The sequence below is a fragment of the Galendromus occidentalis genome, unplaced genomic scaffold, assembly GCF_000255335.2.
Source record: "Galendromus occidentalis unplaced genomic scaffold, Mocc_1.1 scf7180000077089, whole genome shotgun sequence".
In the NCBI taxonomy this organism is placed as follows: domain Eukaryota; kingdom Metazoa; phylum Arthropoda; class Arachnida; order Mesostigmata; family Phytoseiidae; genus Galendromus; species Galendromus occidentalis.
The window spans coordinates 480,096-495,783 of NW_003805077.1; the positions used below are offsets into that span (position 1 = coordinate 480,096).

The window sequence follows — 15,688 nt, forward strand, 5'->3', positions numbered from 1 at the left end:
CGCTCATACCATCGATGGATGTTTTCGCGTAGGCCGTCATCCGACGTACACTCGATTCAGATGTACGTGCGTGCGTTCACTACGGGATCTCAAGAACGAAATCGAGTGAACTTGCGACGGAAACGCATTCATGGGATGCACGAGGAATATCCTCTGACGACTGTTCGGCGCATTCCGGAATTCCCCGAACCGAATTCCACGGGTCTCGAGCAGCGTTGCGATGAGTGCCTCTCAGAGGGTGAACTCGAGGGCGTACCTGTTGCGGAACGTTATTCGAGCTGCGCAGTGAACAATGGACGAGGTGAACGCTTACCTTGTGATGATGAAATGACTACTTTATACCTTCGTCATTGAGGACAGAATGTCCTCATGTATTCGCCACTTTCGCACGATAGTCTTTGCGTTTCGTATCATCGGAGGCATCCGCGACGACCACGAGGGCTGCGGACACGATGAGGTACACCACGGGGATGCGCACGCAATCGAGGAGCTTCTACGCAACACAGCCGTAATCTGAACCGCGTACCTACTTCCGCGTCTGTAGCCTTGCGACGTTCGATCGTGACATTGCGGAAGAACGTTTGCTCGTGCGGCAACGGTCGACATGATGATTTCTTTTCCGGTCGCCTTTCCTATGGAGCGCAATGGCAGAGCTCAGCATATCGAATTCCTTTTTCCGAATAACTCGGGCCTTGTCAGCTGCGGATATTTCTTGTGGTGTCCGATTCTCGCCGTGCAGATGTCGAGCCCCACCTGCAAACGGACATCTGCATCGTATCACCAGCGTTGTTCCACAGCCTGCTCCATCTTCATCGCTTCTAAAAGCCACGTCCGCTCGGTCGCGTTCTCGATAGCTGCTCCATTCGTCCATCTATCCGTTTTTTCGTCAGCTTGCTCGGCTTCTCCCTTGCAGCAGCAGCATCTCACGGGGTCTCCCTGCGTCTCGCTGTACCGTTCGCCCTCGAAGGCCAAACTTGGGCTCGGAGGGTCGATACACGCCGGAAAAAGATCGAGCTCCCGCGGTGCCGGGAGTTTTTGCGGGGAGAACCGAAATTCGGGAGATACTGCTTTGTATCGAAGATTGAGATGCCTGCCTCGCCGCTCCTCCAAAAGCGCCGAGGGAAGAGTCGAGACTATCCGGAAGATGATTGCTGTGAGAACTGGTGCTCCCGACTTTGAAGTACCGCATCAAGTGTAGATATCCGTATCATTAGCGGGACGTAGCCTCGGTGAAATGCGAATATCCGCTAAACCTCACCCGAAAGACTCGCGTTCGTGATGCGGCTTTCGGTGAGATGAGGATGCGCGGGGAGCAGAATGCGAGTTATGAAGAAAGTATCCGGTCATCATCTTCGCGTTTCGATCCTGAACGATGAGTTCAGAAGCAGTTCCGCTCGTAAAAGGCCGCGTAACGAGAGGTAGCTCTTCGAAGGGGAGCGCCGTCGATAAATGGCTTGAGAAAGTTTTTCCGTTAGTTCCCACGGTGTCGACCCGATCGCTCCCGGCTCCTTGCAAAGGGAAGGAGTGCACTGTCGAGCTGACAGGTGTTGAGATTCCTCACGAATCGACGCTCAAGTCTGAGCTCGTTGACACTTTCCTTGACATACAGACTAGGGCCAGGGCGTTCCTCCCTAAAATTCGCGGATCATAGACTTCTGACAGCACTGATGTATGTACGTGTGGAGGAGAACGGAGGGATAGATTGCGGACCGAACTCGGAATCGACGATGCACCCGGAAGGGAGAGGGAGCGTCCGACGGCGAGCGGCTCGAAGAGTTCTATGTACGATCCTGATTAGGTTGTAATCGTTCCGACCGAACCTCTCTTCCCGAGGCTCGGGCCGTGAGGAACGAAAAGATGAGAATCGGGAGACAATGGGACAGCTTGATATCCGGGAACGATCGGAGTGTACTCGAGATTGAAGGCGGATAGTCGACGTTTGACAGCTGAACGGAATCTCTCCGGAGGGAGAAAAAAAAATCTGCGAGAAACAATGAGGGAAAAGCTGAAGCAGCGGTTGCGTTCCAATAACGGAGCTCCCAACGTTAATTGATCGTACGCGTTCGAGAGCCAATTTAATAATGGTTTAGCTGGTTCCATCGTTCGTTCGTTCGTTTGCTCTGTGCGCTGACAAACAGGCAACAAATGCAGCTAGGAAGGCCCGTGCTTTGATGAGTTTTTTTCCGACCCCGGTCGTCTTGGAAAGCCGAGCGGATTAGGAGTTATCCATTCGAAAAAACTTCCGCTTCGGCCCGGAGGCGCTCGGAGCTGCGCCAGCGCTCCGAATCCGTTTCACGGACGGATTTTGAGCTTGAAGACTGGACTGACGAATTTCTCCGTACTGATTTCTTAAGAACAAGGCTACTGGAGGATATTGACGCCTCCCGCGTATTGATCGGTCGAAATTATGATTCCGTGGCGCAGGGCTCCTTGCCTCGAGTGCGTGCCGACGACTCCGGAGAGATGATGCTATGATGATCGTTTCCGAACGATGTTTACTCGATTAGACCATCGATATCGATTCTGTCGTTCAGTCACTCAGTCAGTCTTCGTTCGATGTGCGGTTTAACAAAACTACGAGCAGGCCGCCATCGCGGCGGAGGGGAACGCTCATCGGACCGCTTCCTTCCGAGCGCTTTCGAGGCGTCGCGTCGTGTCAATGGAAATCATCGCATGGAAACTCATCGAAACGGTTTCAGGGTCCCGTCCCTGCGTGGAGAATGGAGTCGACGAATGACCAGCCGTCGAAGGGTATCTGGACAGCTTCCAAGATTCGCGCGCCGACTGAGTCTCGCTCCCCTCGATTGCTCTTCCGCGAGATGTTTTCATTCCGTTTCTGCGCACACATGCTCGGGCTCCTTTGTTGATTTGATTCGGGGAAATTCCCCAGATACAAAGCAAGAGATGCATACATGCATACCTCCGGGTCGGAGCGAGCATGGAAACTGCATTACGTCCCCGCAAACTGGACATAGGTACGAGCTACCAACTCCTTCTCGGAGTCTTCCGCTCCATCTCCCACTCAGAATCAGTGTCTCTCCTCCCAACAGATTACGCCCTGTCCTCCTCGACTCCCATATTAATCCACATAGGGGGATTCAGACTTTTCGGCTGGCGGCAAACCTGTTCAGCTCAGAGTGATCCCATTCTCCGTCCCTATGGCGCGAAGCCGTCCGCCCCCGATAAGACATCAGTCACTCGACTTGAATCGATTCATGCTCCCGGAAAAGAAGAACCTTTGCCAATCCGATGTGGATGAAGATGCGCGGAGATGTGCGATCGAGTGTAGATTACCGAGTTGAGCAGTCAATTATCGCATATGGGGCTCAGAAAGTGGAAAGGGAAATCACCAACACGTTCGACGGTGAACAATGGATGGCATGGTGGTATCCTATGGGTTCAGGAAACGACAGGTGCGGTTTGCAGCGGCGTTGGTCTTTACCTCTCGCCTTGCCCCTCTCGATTCCCCCAAACGCGCTGCTTCCCCACCTGATGCTCCCTCTTTTCTCCCACCCGATCGTTCTGCTCTCTGAGAACCGCGCTTGTCTCCTTCGTTCGTCAACTGTGGGCTTCTTCTGGTGGCGAGCATCGGAAAAGAACGGTCGAGAAGAATGAGTCAGACGAGACGTACAAGGATAATGCTGGACGGGAGAAAGAGGACGGCACTTGTTTTTGTTCTGACTGCATCCGTCCCCAACCGACCGTGCTGACTTACTGGCTGGCCGACGCTCTGACTGCATGTATGTCTGCGACTCAGACATACAATGCGGGCGAATGGCTGGCGGGATGGGTGGCGGGCTGGCTGGCTGGGCGGACAGACTGGGTCAGGGAACGAACAGATGAACGTTTCCCTTTTTGCTCCTCCTGACGAGCAGCAAATTCGAAAATGCGTCAACAGAGCATTGTATTCTATTTGTCGCTGTTGCAAGCGGCTCCGCTCGTTTGCTGCTTTTGTCTCCGTCAGAAATGTGCGGCGGTTTTTTGTGCACTCCATTTCGAATATGCTGCCATAGCTGCCGGCTCTGGATATTCATTGTTCCAGACGAGCGCGGGAAACTCTTCGTGAGAGCGGGAATGCCTCGAGCATTTTCTCGAGATTGATTTACGGTCATTCAATTTCCCTCGTGTTTCTTCTCGGCGCGGCTTCCTGCAGACGCATTCCCCTCTGCATGAGTCTCACTGCGATCTGGCTGCGAAAGATTGGAGCACTCGCGGACAAGGCAGAAATGTGCCCGGCGTGGGTTTAGGTTCCATACGGGAGCGTTGCATTCCGCGTCCCTCTGAACGTTTGCAGGCCGGGTCTCGAGTCCAAAACTGCGGAGCTAAACTCTCACTTCTTCCGTATCGGTACTACGGCAGGCCAGCCTTCCCGCTCGAGGAAGCGATACCTCACGGAACCCTGGAGCCGAGGAGTTTGTTGCGGCCGTTTGAAGAGAGATACCCCCCATAGTGGAGCCAGAGAACGGAGTACACCGATTCCTCGATGACGGGTTTGGGAACGTGGGAAAATACGATTCCCGGAATCCATGGCACCTATCGAGCACATTTTGTTAATCCGATGATTTCTCTTGCAGGACTCTCCAGTTGGCACACCAGTCACCTTGAAAGTTGATAATAAGGGATTCTATCTCTTTTGGACGGACCAAAACAATGTGAGTTTTTCTCTTGAACTTCCTCGGATCGCGATCAATCATTTGGATTCCCAAGCACGAGAAAATGATTCAGTTTCCGATTGGTGGCTTTGAAGCGGAATGTGAGCTCTCAACCGTGCGATTCGCTATCGGCGCGACTCCTCGGGGCGGTGCCGATCGACCGAGCGTCTTTTGTACGTATACCTCTTCCTCTGGACATTCGTTCTCTACAATATCTCGCTCCCAGAAATAGAACACTCGGTCGGTAAGCGAAGATGGATGAGCGAAGCGAAGAATGATGGGGGCCACCAGATGCCTCTTGAGTTCCTGGAAATCCACGCGGATGACGGGCGCCGTAACCGGACCCTACGTGGTCGAGTTTCGAACTTCATTAACTCATTACGTGATGAATTTTGATCGCGGCTCGTCAAACAAATTACGGCCCCCGAAGAGCATCGAACTCCTCCGTGAACATGCTATGGCGACAAAGTTGCGGTCCCGGTGGCTTTTGAGCGTTTTCAGAGTTGCCGAAAGCTCACAACGACTCTCACTCCCGCGAAATGCTCCACGTTCTCTCTCAGGACGCATCGGGAAGCAATCACGCCAAGGAACAGAAACGTATTGGTTTCCTGACCACCTGCTTCCCTCCGCCTGGACCGCCGCGGTATAATGATTGATCATTTGACGAACGAACTGCGATCAATCGCCGAGGCCGGACGTTGTCCGGAAGGCGCAACGTACCGTCGAAGGCGACGTGCCGTCCTGTCAAGGTGCACCGAGTCCGGTCATGAAGGTCTTTTTTCCCCGGAAACGGCTCGCTGTCTAATTTATTTGTCGCGCTATCAAGACGCGAGACCGGATGAAATCGAGCTCCGTGGCAGAGAAAGTGCAACGCTCCGGCTGTGACGAACACTCGTCCGCATCAGCGAGGGCGCGGAGTACCAACAGGCTCTTCGGATTCCTCGGTCGATTCCTTGTCAGGGTCTCGAGGACCGCTCCAAACGTGACGAGGAGTGCCGCAGGCCTTCAAGAAGATAATCGCTGAGGACCAATCCCAGATGTCTCCTCCGGAGGACAAGGAGAGGATGTCGAGCGTCAGCGGAAAGCAGCTAGTGCCGACGTTTTATCGGGAAATCCCAGGGGGAGAGCTCGATTCGCGTCTGGATTCAGACGATGCGAAATTCGATTAGATCACGCTACGGAGTTCAGGGTTTCGAGAAAGCTCCACAGAAGGATACTCGGAAATCCGCCCGACCTCTCAGCCTCACGGACATTCCTACGAATCTGTCCGATTGTACTTTTTCGTGCGGCTATACGGCGATTTTGTCGCAGACGCACGTCTACAGAGAAGCCTCTGATATTACGAGGACAGCTTGTTGGCCCGGACGAAAGAAGTTTTGGTTTACAACTTCGCTGGCCAGTCTAATTTAATATGGCGACCTTGAAGCGCCAGCTGCACTCCGAAAAAGTCCGTTAAGCTCGGTCGTTCACTCCCTCTCACTCTGCGTCTTTTGTCTATAAATAAAACGTTCCCTCCGACGTGCGCCGAATTTCGTTTATACATTAGGGTGAAAACAGCATCAGCGCTCTCAAGTGTTCCACAAGTGCCCGGGAAAAAGCATACGGCATCACCAGCAGGCTGACCGAGTTTTCCGAGTCGGCCACTGAAGAGCCGAGACATTGTCAACTTTTCCTGCGCCCCTAATGTCGCCGTCGGGCATTGGACGGGTCAACTCACGAGTTGGCGGTGCTGCTGACAGAGCATCGGTTCTACTCCGACAGCGAGTTCGGCCATAGCATTCTTGTCGTATAACACGAATGCTCCAACGAGCACTTGAGTATCACTGTGTAGCAGACCGACCGACGAATCTCCGACCCTCCATCCCTATCCGCGACTGTACGTTTGCTTGATCGTTCGGTCGGTCGATCGGTCGAAGGGACGCGGACGTTTTCACGTTTTGCTTACTCGGAGTGTTTGGCCAGCGGAAGACTTCGCGTTGTCCACGATTGATTTGCTAGACGAGACAGAAATTCCCCCAGCCCCCCAGTGGCGTAGCGTGCCTGGATGATGCCCGGGGCGGATTCCGGAAATCCCGTGCCGGGACCTCGATATAATTCCCCTCCCCCCCGGAAGATTTTTCGAAAATTTCCCGAATCTGAAAATTTGCTTTCTGGGACTTCCATCGAGCATTGTGATGCCTGAGGCGGACCGCCCTACCGCCCCCCCCGTCTTCTGCCTCGAGAACAAAACTTTTTCGGGCTGATCCACACAGCCAAGGTTTAAGGTCCCGGGTACTGTTATTCACATTGCTTCCGAGGACGGATCCATAGAGCAAATGTACCCATCCTGCCTCGAGAACAAGGGTCGATCCTGCACGACCGATGCTCGCTCATTTGTTTTGAAATGACGTGTTTGTTGACTCCACTTAGTAAGTGTGTTCCCTCCACGATGCTGTTGTCGCCCAAGACGGCGTCGATGTTCGTCCTTGCTCTGATCTATTTCTCCATCTCATTCCGCGAATTCGAGAGTCCGCAAACAGAACATACCGCGCATGGTGGCGAAGGGATGACGCGAGCTTATACGAGAGAGTCTGCTGCTTTGGAACGAGCGACTTGAGACTTTTCGAACTATTCATACCATTGCTCCGGGTCAAGCTGCTGGACTACGTCTAGATAAATTATTCGCTCCCGCCGACTCGAATCATCAGATATTCTCGCGGACGCCATCATCAACGCAATTTTGCGGACGTCAGTTTGTCCGAATGCCGGGCCGACTTCCTCAATTTTACGCAGAAAGAGTGAATCGCCCCGAAACTGAGCGGTCAGTGCCTCCGTGGAAGGCTGAAGAGCGGCGGGATCAAGAAGAGAACCATCTAAAAGCCTCGAGGCTTGCACAGAATGGTTTCGTGATTCGACTTTGAGGTATCCGGATCATTCGCTCCCCTCTCGAATACCTCGACCTTAACTTGCAGAGGAGGAAGGGTTCTCGGTCTCGCTGGACCGGAAAATCCTCTCCATAACGGATTCTTCAAGACGTTGAAGCATATTTCCATGCGGGAAGATCCCCGTGCTGATGGCTGGACGAGAAAGTATCCTCGTAGAATAATGGCTTGATAATTGATGAACTCACTAACGTAGGTGACGAATGGGGCTCGTCGGCGCTGGGCGGGAGAATCCGGCGTAATTCCTTCCGTGGGGGGCCTAATTGAAGCAACTGGAGCGAAAACAGAAGCCGCCGATGTACATTATCCCTTTCCTGGTGAATGTACATACTTCACTGGATCATGTCAGCGTGCATACGCCTGCGCGGAATACGTTAACGTATATAACCCAGCGGTATCTACCCGAGTTGTACAGCCATGCTCATTCGTTTCATCTGCGAGCGCTTCCGGGTGGAATTCCCGGAGTAAATACACGCGGCATACGCATTCCCGCGGGAGCTTAAACGCGAAAACGGGAAAAACGCGATCGGCGATGAACAAAAGCGGAAAGGGTTCTGAATTCGTACGCCGCAGTGGTCTCGGGATCGATGGCTGCATGGATGCATTGCTGAATTTTCCGCGAGGAATTGATCCGATGTCGTCGAACGAGAGATATCCCATAGAGGGAACAACAACAGGAACCGGATTACGACTCCGACGTCTTCGGATAGAACACTTCGTCGACATCGAGGGTTTCAAATCTGATTCCGCTTGAACCGCTCCCACCATCGCTACGCGATTGAAAATACCGCCTTTCCGTACATAGAGCGGTCGGCGACGTCGCGTCGTCGAGGAGAAATGCATCTCCCTGACGGCAGAACGCTCCTCTCCCGATTCTGGTGACATGGGTCAAATTTGGAAGTGGACTAGCGGATATCGGACTGCAGATATGTTTCCCACAATCGTTGGAGTCAGGGACCCAGCACAGAGATACCTACTCGGCAGAATCGAAGAGGAACCGACAGCGAGCTCTTGATGAGACATCGGAACAGGCCGTTTTTACGTCAACCTCGGGCAACACCCGAAGTCTCGGCCGCACCAATATCGTTCGAGCGAATTTCTCGACTCTCAAATGAGGGAGAGCTTTCCCTCCGCGTCAAGGAATCTATGTACCATATATATTCATTCTCGGCACGGGATAGAGGAGGCGGTCTTTGAGCTGAGACGTGCGACTGGGTTTCTGCTGGACTGCGATCCGGAGGTTCGGAACTCCGATGGGAGCCCGTTTCGAGTGCTCCAGCGCTGTGGTATGCGTCGGGATCATCTGTCGAGGCATGCCTCAGAGTATTCGTGGGTCGTCCCATCGGGAACCACTCTGCCCCACCCGGACAGTCGGCTTTCCGCGGAGCATTCGATCGATGAACAATATCTGGATGACCAGTTTTTGATGCTGATCTTCCGACGACGCCTCGATAAAGATGTATCAAGCTTTTTCTATCATTCTGGAAAATTTCTATAATATAGCCCTATCCATTAGCTCATGTGTGCAGAGCATGAGCCGTGTTCATCGGCTGCGTCAAGAGTCGAAATGAGAAATTGGTGCGTCAATCCATGGATACTTTCGGGCCGATTGATGTCCCGAGTCCGACCGGACTCCCCTGGGGCAGGGTTCAAACGATCGTCACTGGCCCACCAGCCCGAATACCAGACCCTTATCCTCCGGGAGAACTTACGCGAATTTTTCCCCGAACTCGATCCCGAATCAGGTTGTCCGCGACACGCGATGTCTGAGCGTAAATTTCATTGCATGATGACGGCGGCTGGCGTGTGTCTTTGTGTAGTCCGTGTCCAGCGTTGCTGTCCTGGTTTCCTGTACATGTCCGGCACGTCGCTCTCATTCAGGCAGGAGCACAATAACAGCCATAAAGATAGTGACCAACCGTCCGTTCGACCAACAGCGCCACGAGAATATCCCTCCTCGGAACGGACCACGCCATTTAGCGAGCGATCGCGATCCGAAGTCTGCCCGAGCGACTTTCCTCTTTTTGTTTTTTATCTTCTGACAACATATTTGACACGTCACGTGAGCGTGCGACGCGACGTAGCGAGTCCCTTACGTCGATCCTCTACACTATTGGAGAAGTGCTTTGGAAAATCATTAGGAGCGTCGAGCGTTGCCAGCGTACCAGGGTGAACAGACAAGACTTGGGGAAGCTCTTTTCTTTTATTCCTCCTCCTCTCCCCGAGCCAGCTGCTCTTGCTTGGGTCAGCAGGTGATCATCATCATCATGGTCATCAGGGTGTTTTCTGGAAGTAGGTGTAGTCGTTCGCCTCTGGAGGAGAACGAGCGAGGCTCCTCTCGCTCGTTCCCTCACAAGCTCCCCCGCCGGCTAGCTCGCATAGGGAGCGGGAAAAGGTCGGTCTCATTAAGTGAGGCAGGAGCCTTCGCAAAGCGAGAGAACCTCGCTATAATCCGACCTCGCGACACGGAGCCGGTCGATAGATAGATATATGTCTGTATGTTCCCTGGTCGGACAAAAAGCACAAAGGCCACCGCCACCACTGGCCGGAGGCGTCGACCGTATGACTCGGCACGCTTGTGAATGAAGTGCTTTGCGAACCAGGATCTGCTTCACGGTCAAGTTCCGACATCCGGTGGGGGAGACCCTGCCCCGCAGATGCGGCCGACAGGGACGTCGTTGAATCGTCCCGGGGGCATGACACATTTTTGCTTTGACAACGGATGTGACCATCACAGGAACGGCGGTCGCGCAATGGGGAAATCGACGCTCCCTGGACACGCTCCCTTAACGCATCTTGGGAATTTTTCGCTTCGAGCGGTCGGAGGGTCGCTCTCGACGGCAGAGCCCGCGGGAGACACGAATTCTTCGAGCCTTTCGCCTAATCGTCGATACGCGACGTGGTTGCGACACGATCCTCGACTAAACCGAGCCGTCCTGCGGTTTCGAGCATGCTGAGAGTCGGAAGGTCGAATAAGGCACGCAGCTGATCGTTCCCGAACTACCAGTTCCCAAGGTCGCAAATAGCCTCTCAGATTCCGGGAGTTCTGAGTTCTTGGACGGACCCTCTGCGGAAGTAAAAAACTCGGCAGCAGGAGGGAGAAAAGTTATTTGTCCTTGGAAGGAATCGGTTTTTATCGACCCGATCGGGAGCACAAATCCGAGAGAGACGGGCGAAGGAGAATATAATCCAGACAAACTCGTACAAACCTTTCACCGCGGAGTCGCCGACAGTGGAATGAACGCGAAATCAGCGCCAGGTGCGGTGTTTGTCGACGTCAGGTCTCGAGGGTTCTAGGGCCCCGCTTCAGCTGCACATCGTCTATACAGCTGTCGCTCAGGCTAGGCATCCAGGACGAAGCAGGGAAACTCTGTTCTCCTATTGCTGGAATTTCGGGCTTTGCCAGGCTGACCGGAACAACAATCTCTCAGAAGTGAAGAAGAAGTATCAGCTTTTGTGCGAGCAGCCACCCCAAGAAAATCGTACTGTAGCAGTTCGAAGAGCTTATCGAGTGGCTTTGTGGACAGGAGCCTGTCTCCGGTTCCTCCGCTCAGTTTGGAAATGACAGCAATCTCAGATTGTGCCGATGGACGCGAGCACTCGGAGTAACCCGAGACGTCGGATCGCAGCCCGAGGCGAACGTTGCGGGAGAACGGGGAAAAGACCGGCGGGAAGACGGATATGACGGGAGAAGAGCTGACTCGCGACAGAAATATTTGTCCAAGTACTGCCGGCATTGAATCGGCGTTTCGAGCCCGGAATTCGGCTCAGCACCGAACCTCCACGAAACTTTCGCTCGATCGGGTAGTTCCACGTCAATTATTATCGAGTCCATCGTCATCAGGAAATTACTGCTCAGTCGGATATGTCTCTGTTGGTCCGATGACGGAGGAACGGCGGTGGGCTGATATCCCTAGAAGCTAATCGATGGCCATTCCGATGATTAAGTGTCCGGCTACGAGCATGTTTGCCGTCAGCAAGGGGTGAGGATCTCACGTACTCCGAGAAAAAAACGGCGAAAAATGTATCTCGACGAGGGAGCTTCTCGTCGCTTCAAACTGGTTCATTTTGAACGCAGTAGTACCTACATTAGAATATATTCACTTGGAGCTCGAATCTCTAGCGAGGTAGTCGCACCGGCTCTTCCTCGAACGCCAACTCTCCCGAGGTCCCTCAACGAAATGGTCGTAGACGCGAGGAATGGAGTTTCAGCAGCGAAAACATTTTCTCTTCGTTCCGCTCCGGGGACGAAGTCCGGAACACACTGGGAGCGGTGGAAGATATTGCTTCTTGTTCCGTCCTAGTCGGATGTTGATTTGGCTCTATTCCACCGAGCTGGTCTGAGCAATCCTCATTGCGTCTCAGGGGCTCTGATTGTCTCAGGACAGGGCCGTCTTCTGTTTGGCTTTCTGATCCGAACATTGGTATGGACATCGATGACGACGCCACGCCGTCGTAGATGTCTCGCTTCCGCCGTTGTTGTCGACGTTGAAGCGAATCGAGAGAGAAAAAGGAACGACAAGATTTCCTGTTCTTCGTCCGTTTGCCCGCCCGCTCGCCCAAGGCTGGAGCCGGCGTGTGTTGAAACAGAACACAGAGGATATGCGGAGGCTCCGACCGGAGAGAGGATGGCGGGAATAAGGCTGCTCTGCCGGTGAACTCGGTGACTTCATGGGTCCGGGTAACAATATCCGCGTACATGGGCGAGAGGCCACTCCTTACGACCGTCTCATCTTTTATTTTACTGCATATCGTGTCTCCACCTCTTACCTCGTCTCTTAGACTTCGGAAAGTGCCTGGAAACTCGTGAACTCGGGATATGGAGCAGGTTTGTAGAGTAGCCGGCTACGCTGCTCATGGATGAATTCAGCGCCCTTTTCCACCCTGGAGATGAAACGTGAAGGAACAGTGAACGGATAGATCGGGTGTGCTTCCGTCGGGGACTCCGGTCTCGGTGGACTCGTTATTACTCGCTCGCCACAAAAGGGGATTACAACTCACTCAAACTGGATCTTGTTCCATTACAGGAAACTGAATACTTGGAAATCTCGAGCATTCGCGATACCCGCACGGGGAAACATGCTAAAACGCCGAAAGAAGGGAAACTTCGGGATTCCGTCAATATCGGAGCCAAGGTAAGTCGGATAAATCGATCAAATCCGAGTTTCGCATTTCCCCCGAGTTACAACAACGCACTCAGTCTACCGTCTACCTCCGAATTGGCGAGATACGGCGCAACTCGTGGGGAATGAGCGCACCGAACGGGGAAATTAAAAGTGAATCTAATTACTCCGAATGAGTTCGCCTAATCTCCTCATCCCTTCTTTTTGATCATTTCCCCTTCCCCGCTCCCTCTGAGCCGCCATGACTGCGAGCCGTACGCGGCTCATTTGTTTCTGTTTCACGGCCACTTCCCCCAAAGTTTCTATGCGTTCGGGCTCCAAGCTCCTGCTGCCGCGGCTGCTAGCCAGAGAGCGCTAATGCGCATTTTCGGTCGAGGCGCTCGTTGCCGTTCGGAGCTTCCACGTCATCGGGGCACGTTCTGAAGCGGCTCATTACGAAGTATCACTGAGCCGACTGGTCCGCAGCTGAACCAATCAGTCAAGGTCGTCGGGATCCGTTCCGATGATACCGCTCGGATTTATTCTCATACGTTTTTTCTCCTCGCTGGGATCTGGAGCATTATGGAATTCGCATCCTTGGGAGCGGACTGACTGGAGTTGATTGTGATTCCGGGGTTCTCTGCGCGACTATAAATTGATTCTGTGATTCCTCTCCAAATCGGATTTCGGTACGAAGACGGAGCAAGCAGGTGATTACCGCCTGTGTCGAGCCAGCTGTGAGGCGATTTCGAAGTAGATGGAGTGAGTTGTACGAGCAAAGCAATGCGAGAGTCGATCGAACCCGGATTCCGCTGCACACCGCACCGGTTGAGCGACAATATCCGCTCGGGAGGTGCCACTCGCACAGAACTCCCGATGCAGTTGAAGGAAATTGTTCGGCAATGCCAACACAGCTGAAGTTGATCTTGCGCGGGCGTTGATGCGGGAGGATTCGGCTGGGCAGGTGGCGTGCAGGTGAAGTCAATTGTACGGAGCAGTCGTGCGACGGCAGGGCTCTTCTGGCGTTCGTTGCCGGGTTGAGGCGCCCCTCCTGAAAAGATGTCTTCGCAGACGGGGCCCGAAAGCGTTGCGGTGTCGAAACGTCGATTCCCGTCTAGCCCGAAACGAGAAAACACCGTCTCCGGAAGCTATTTGTGTGAAAGCCATAGCGAAGAAAAGCACACCAGCGGCGGCGGCGGCGATGGCTCCTGGGGAGGCCGAGCTGAAGCCAACCGAGCGGGGCATCCAAGCCCATCAGTGGCGGCAGCCGCCGCAATAATAATCGTGAGGCTCTAGACGCAAGGTTCATGCTGTCTCGCCGAGCGCTCCAGGCTCCCTCCTCGATGCCGTGTCCTGTGCACTTTCAGGGGGTCTTTATCACTCACACGAACACGTTGGGGCCGTTACTCTCCCCCTCGGAACGAGTATCGGGCTTGATCGTGCTTTCTCGTACAGCGGTGACGTTATTTACGTCGTTTCTCGTCTACAAGGAGCTCGTTCGGTCAGGAGCGCAGCTCCGGAGCCAGTCGCGCACAGTCTGGAAACTCGGTCTGATCGGAGTCGCGATTTCTCCTCTCGAAAGCACGTAGGTGTCAACGGCTGGGATGAGCGGAGCCAACGGGGAGCGGTCCCACCTGAATGAGCGATTCGCCTATCGCGAGAGCGAATGTTGTGGTCGGTCAAAATGTTCGCATTTGTGAAAAGAAAGCTCTGCCCAGTATTTTGCTGAGGTCGGACGTCTGACGACGAAGTGAGTCCACGCACGATGTACGCCTTTCGGCGTCATGCATCCGGGTCCGATCGGGGATGCTGCGGGCATTCCGGAGCTCGCACCCTGATAAATCAAGCAACGTTCGATGAATATTCGGAACAAAAGACGTGTACTCGGCGGTGTGTCGACTCTAGCTCGCAGGGCGTGTTCAGCGCGTGTAGGCACGTCTGAGCGAATGACCGAGACAGGTGGTCCTGGACCTGTTGGAGCGATCTGGAAAAGCTTTCAACCAGACGACTTTATGGTACCTCTATATCCCCGTCAGGTTGCAGGCAGAAATGCTCTTCTTGTGTACGCTGTTGCGATTCAAGACCGATACGATGTTTTGATGACGTCGCGTAGGGACGCGAACTCGTGTACGTGTTTTTTTATTTGTTCACGCGAGGCCTTTGTTGCTCATTCTGTCGCTCTTCTATCGCTTCTCCAGACAATTTGTGGTCGAGTCGAGTTACGGCTCTCAACCTCTGCGGTTAGCGCTCCTCTCCGCGTGCAAGAGATTCCCGAGTTCCTCTCTTCTTTTGTTGCACACAATACGAACGCGGCTTTGTTAGGCCGAGGTTGGAAATTTATCCCACTGAATATTACCCCGGGTAGAATTGTCGGAAAAAGCCCAACGGGAAGATGTCGACTTGTTGCTGAGGTATCACAGATCTGAACCCGATCGAGCCGAAGCAGCGACTCAGGGGCGTCGAGTACGGGCGCGATCGGAGGGGGAAGGGTAATTCTTCGCTTGACAACATCATCAATTCCGATCTGTCTGCTTGCTTATTCCTCGGCGCTCCGCTAAATGGAATACCGCGAGTAGGGAAAGGAGTCGTCTGGGTCTCCTTGTAGCGGTTATATCAGAGTATGGTTTTTTTCGATGGTGCGGTGGTCTAATAATCATGCAGATTGGCCGCCACTGCCTCGGAGTTCTTCGAGATCCCTGCTCTAAGCTACGAATGAGATTTGAACATTTTGACACGAGACCATTGTGCGGCTCGCTGATGGATTCAGATATCGAAATGGGACTGCCCGCTCTCCTCCAGGATTGATTGTTCCAGCTCAAATGTAACTCGACACGATCATATTTTAATAAATGATTAGCTCTCAGCTGGCAGGAAATTATATTCCGCGGAGTTATCGTCGAGCGATCACCGTATCATCCGCTTTGTATCACAGTTTCAGTGGCACACCTCGATATCCACTTTTCCCGGTGACGTAAATCTCAACTCCCCGTCGTGGATTCGATACATCTGATCC

The 15,688-nt window shown here is 53.5% G+C and overlaps 1 protein-coding gene across 1 annotated transcript in view; it reads left to right on the forward strand.

The window, feature by feature from the left end:
• Positions 1–15,688, forward strand: part of Plc21C (Phospholipase C at 21C) — a 53,550-nt gene that overhangs the window by 7,494 nt on the left and 30,368 nt on the right. The window contains exons 2-3 of the mRNA XM_029110780.1: positions 4,575–4,652; positions 12,601–12,708. Of these exons, the coding sequence (XP_028966613.1) occupies positions 4,575–4,652; positions 12,601–12,708 (186 nt within the window). The remainder of the gene's footprint in view (positions 1–4,574; positions 4,653–12,600; positions 12,709–15,688) is intronic.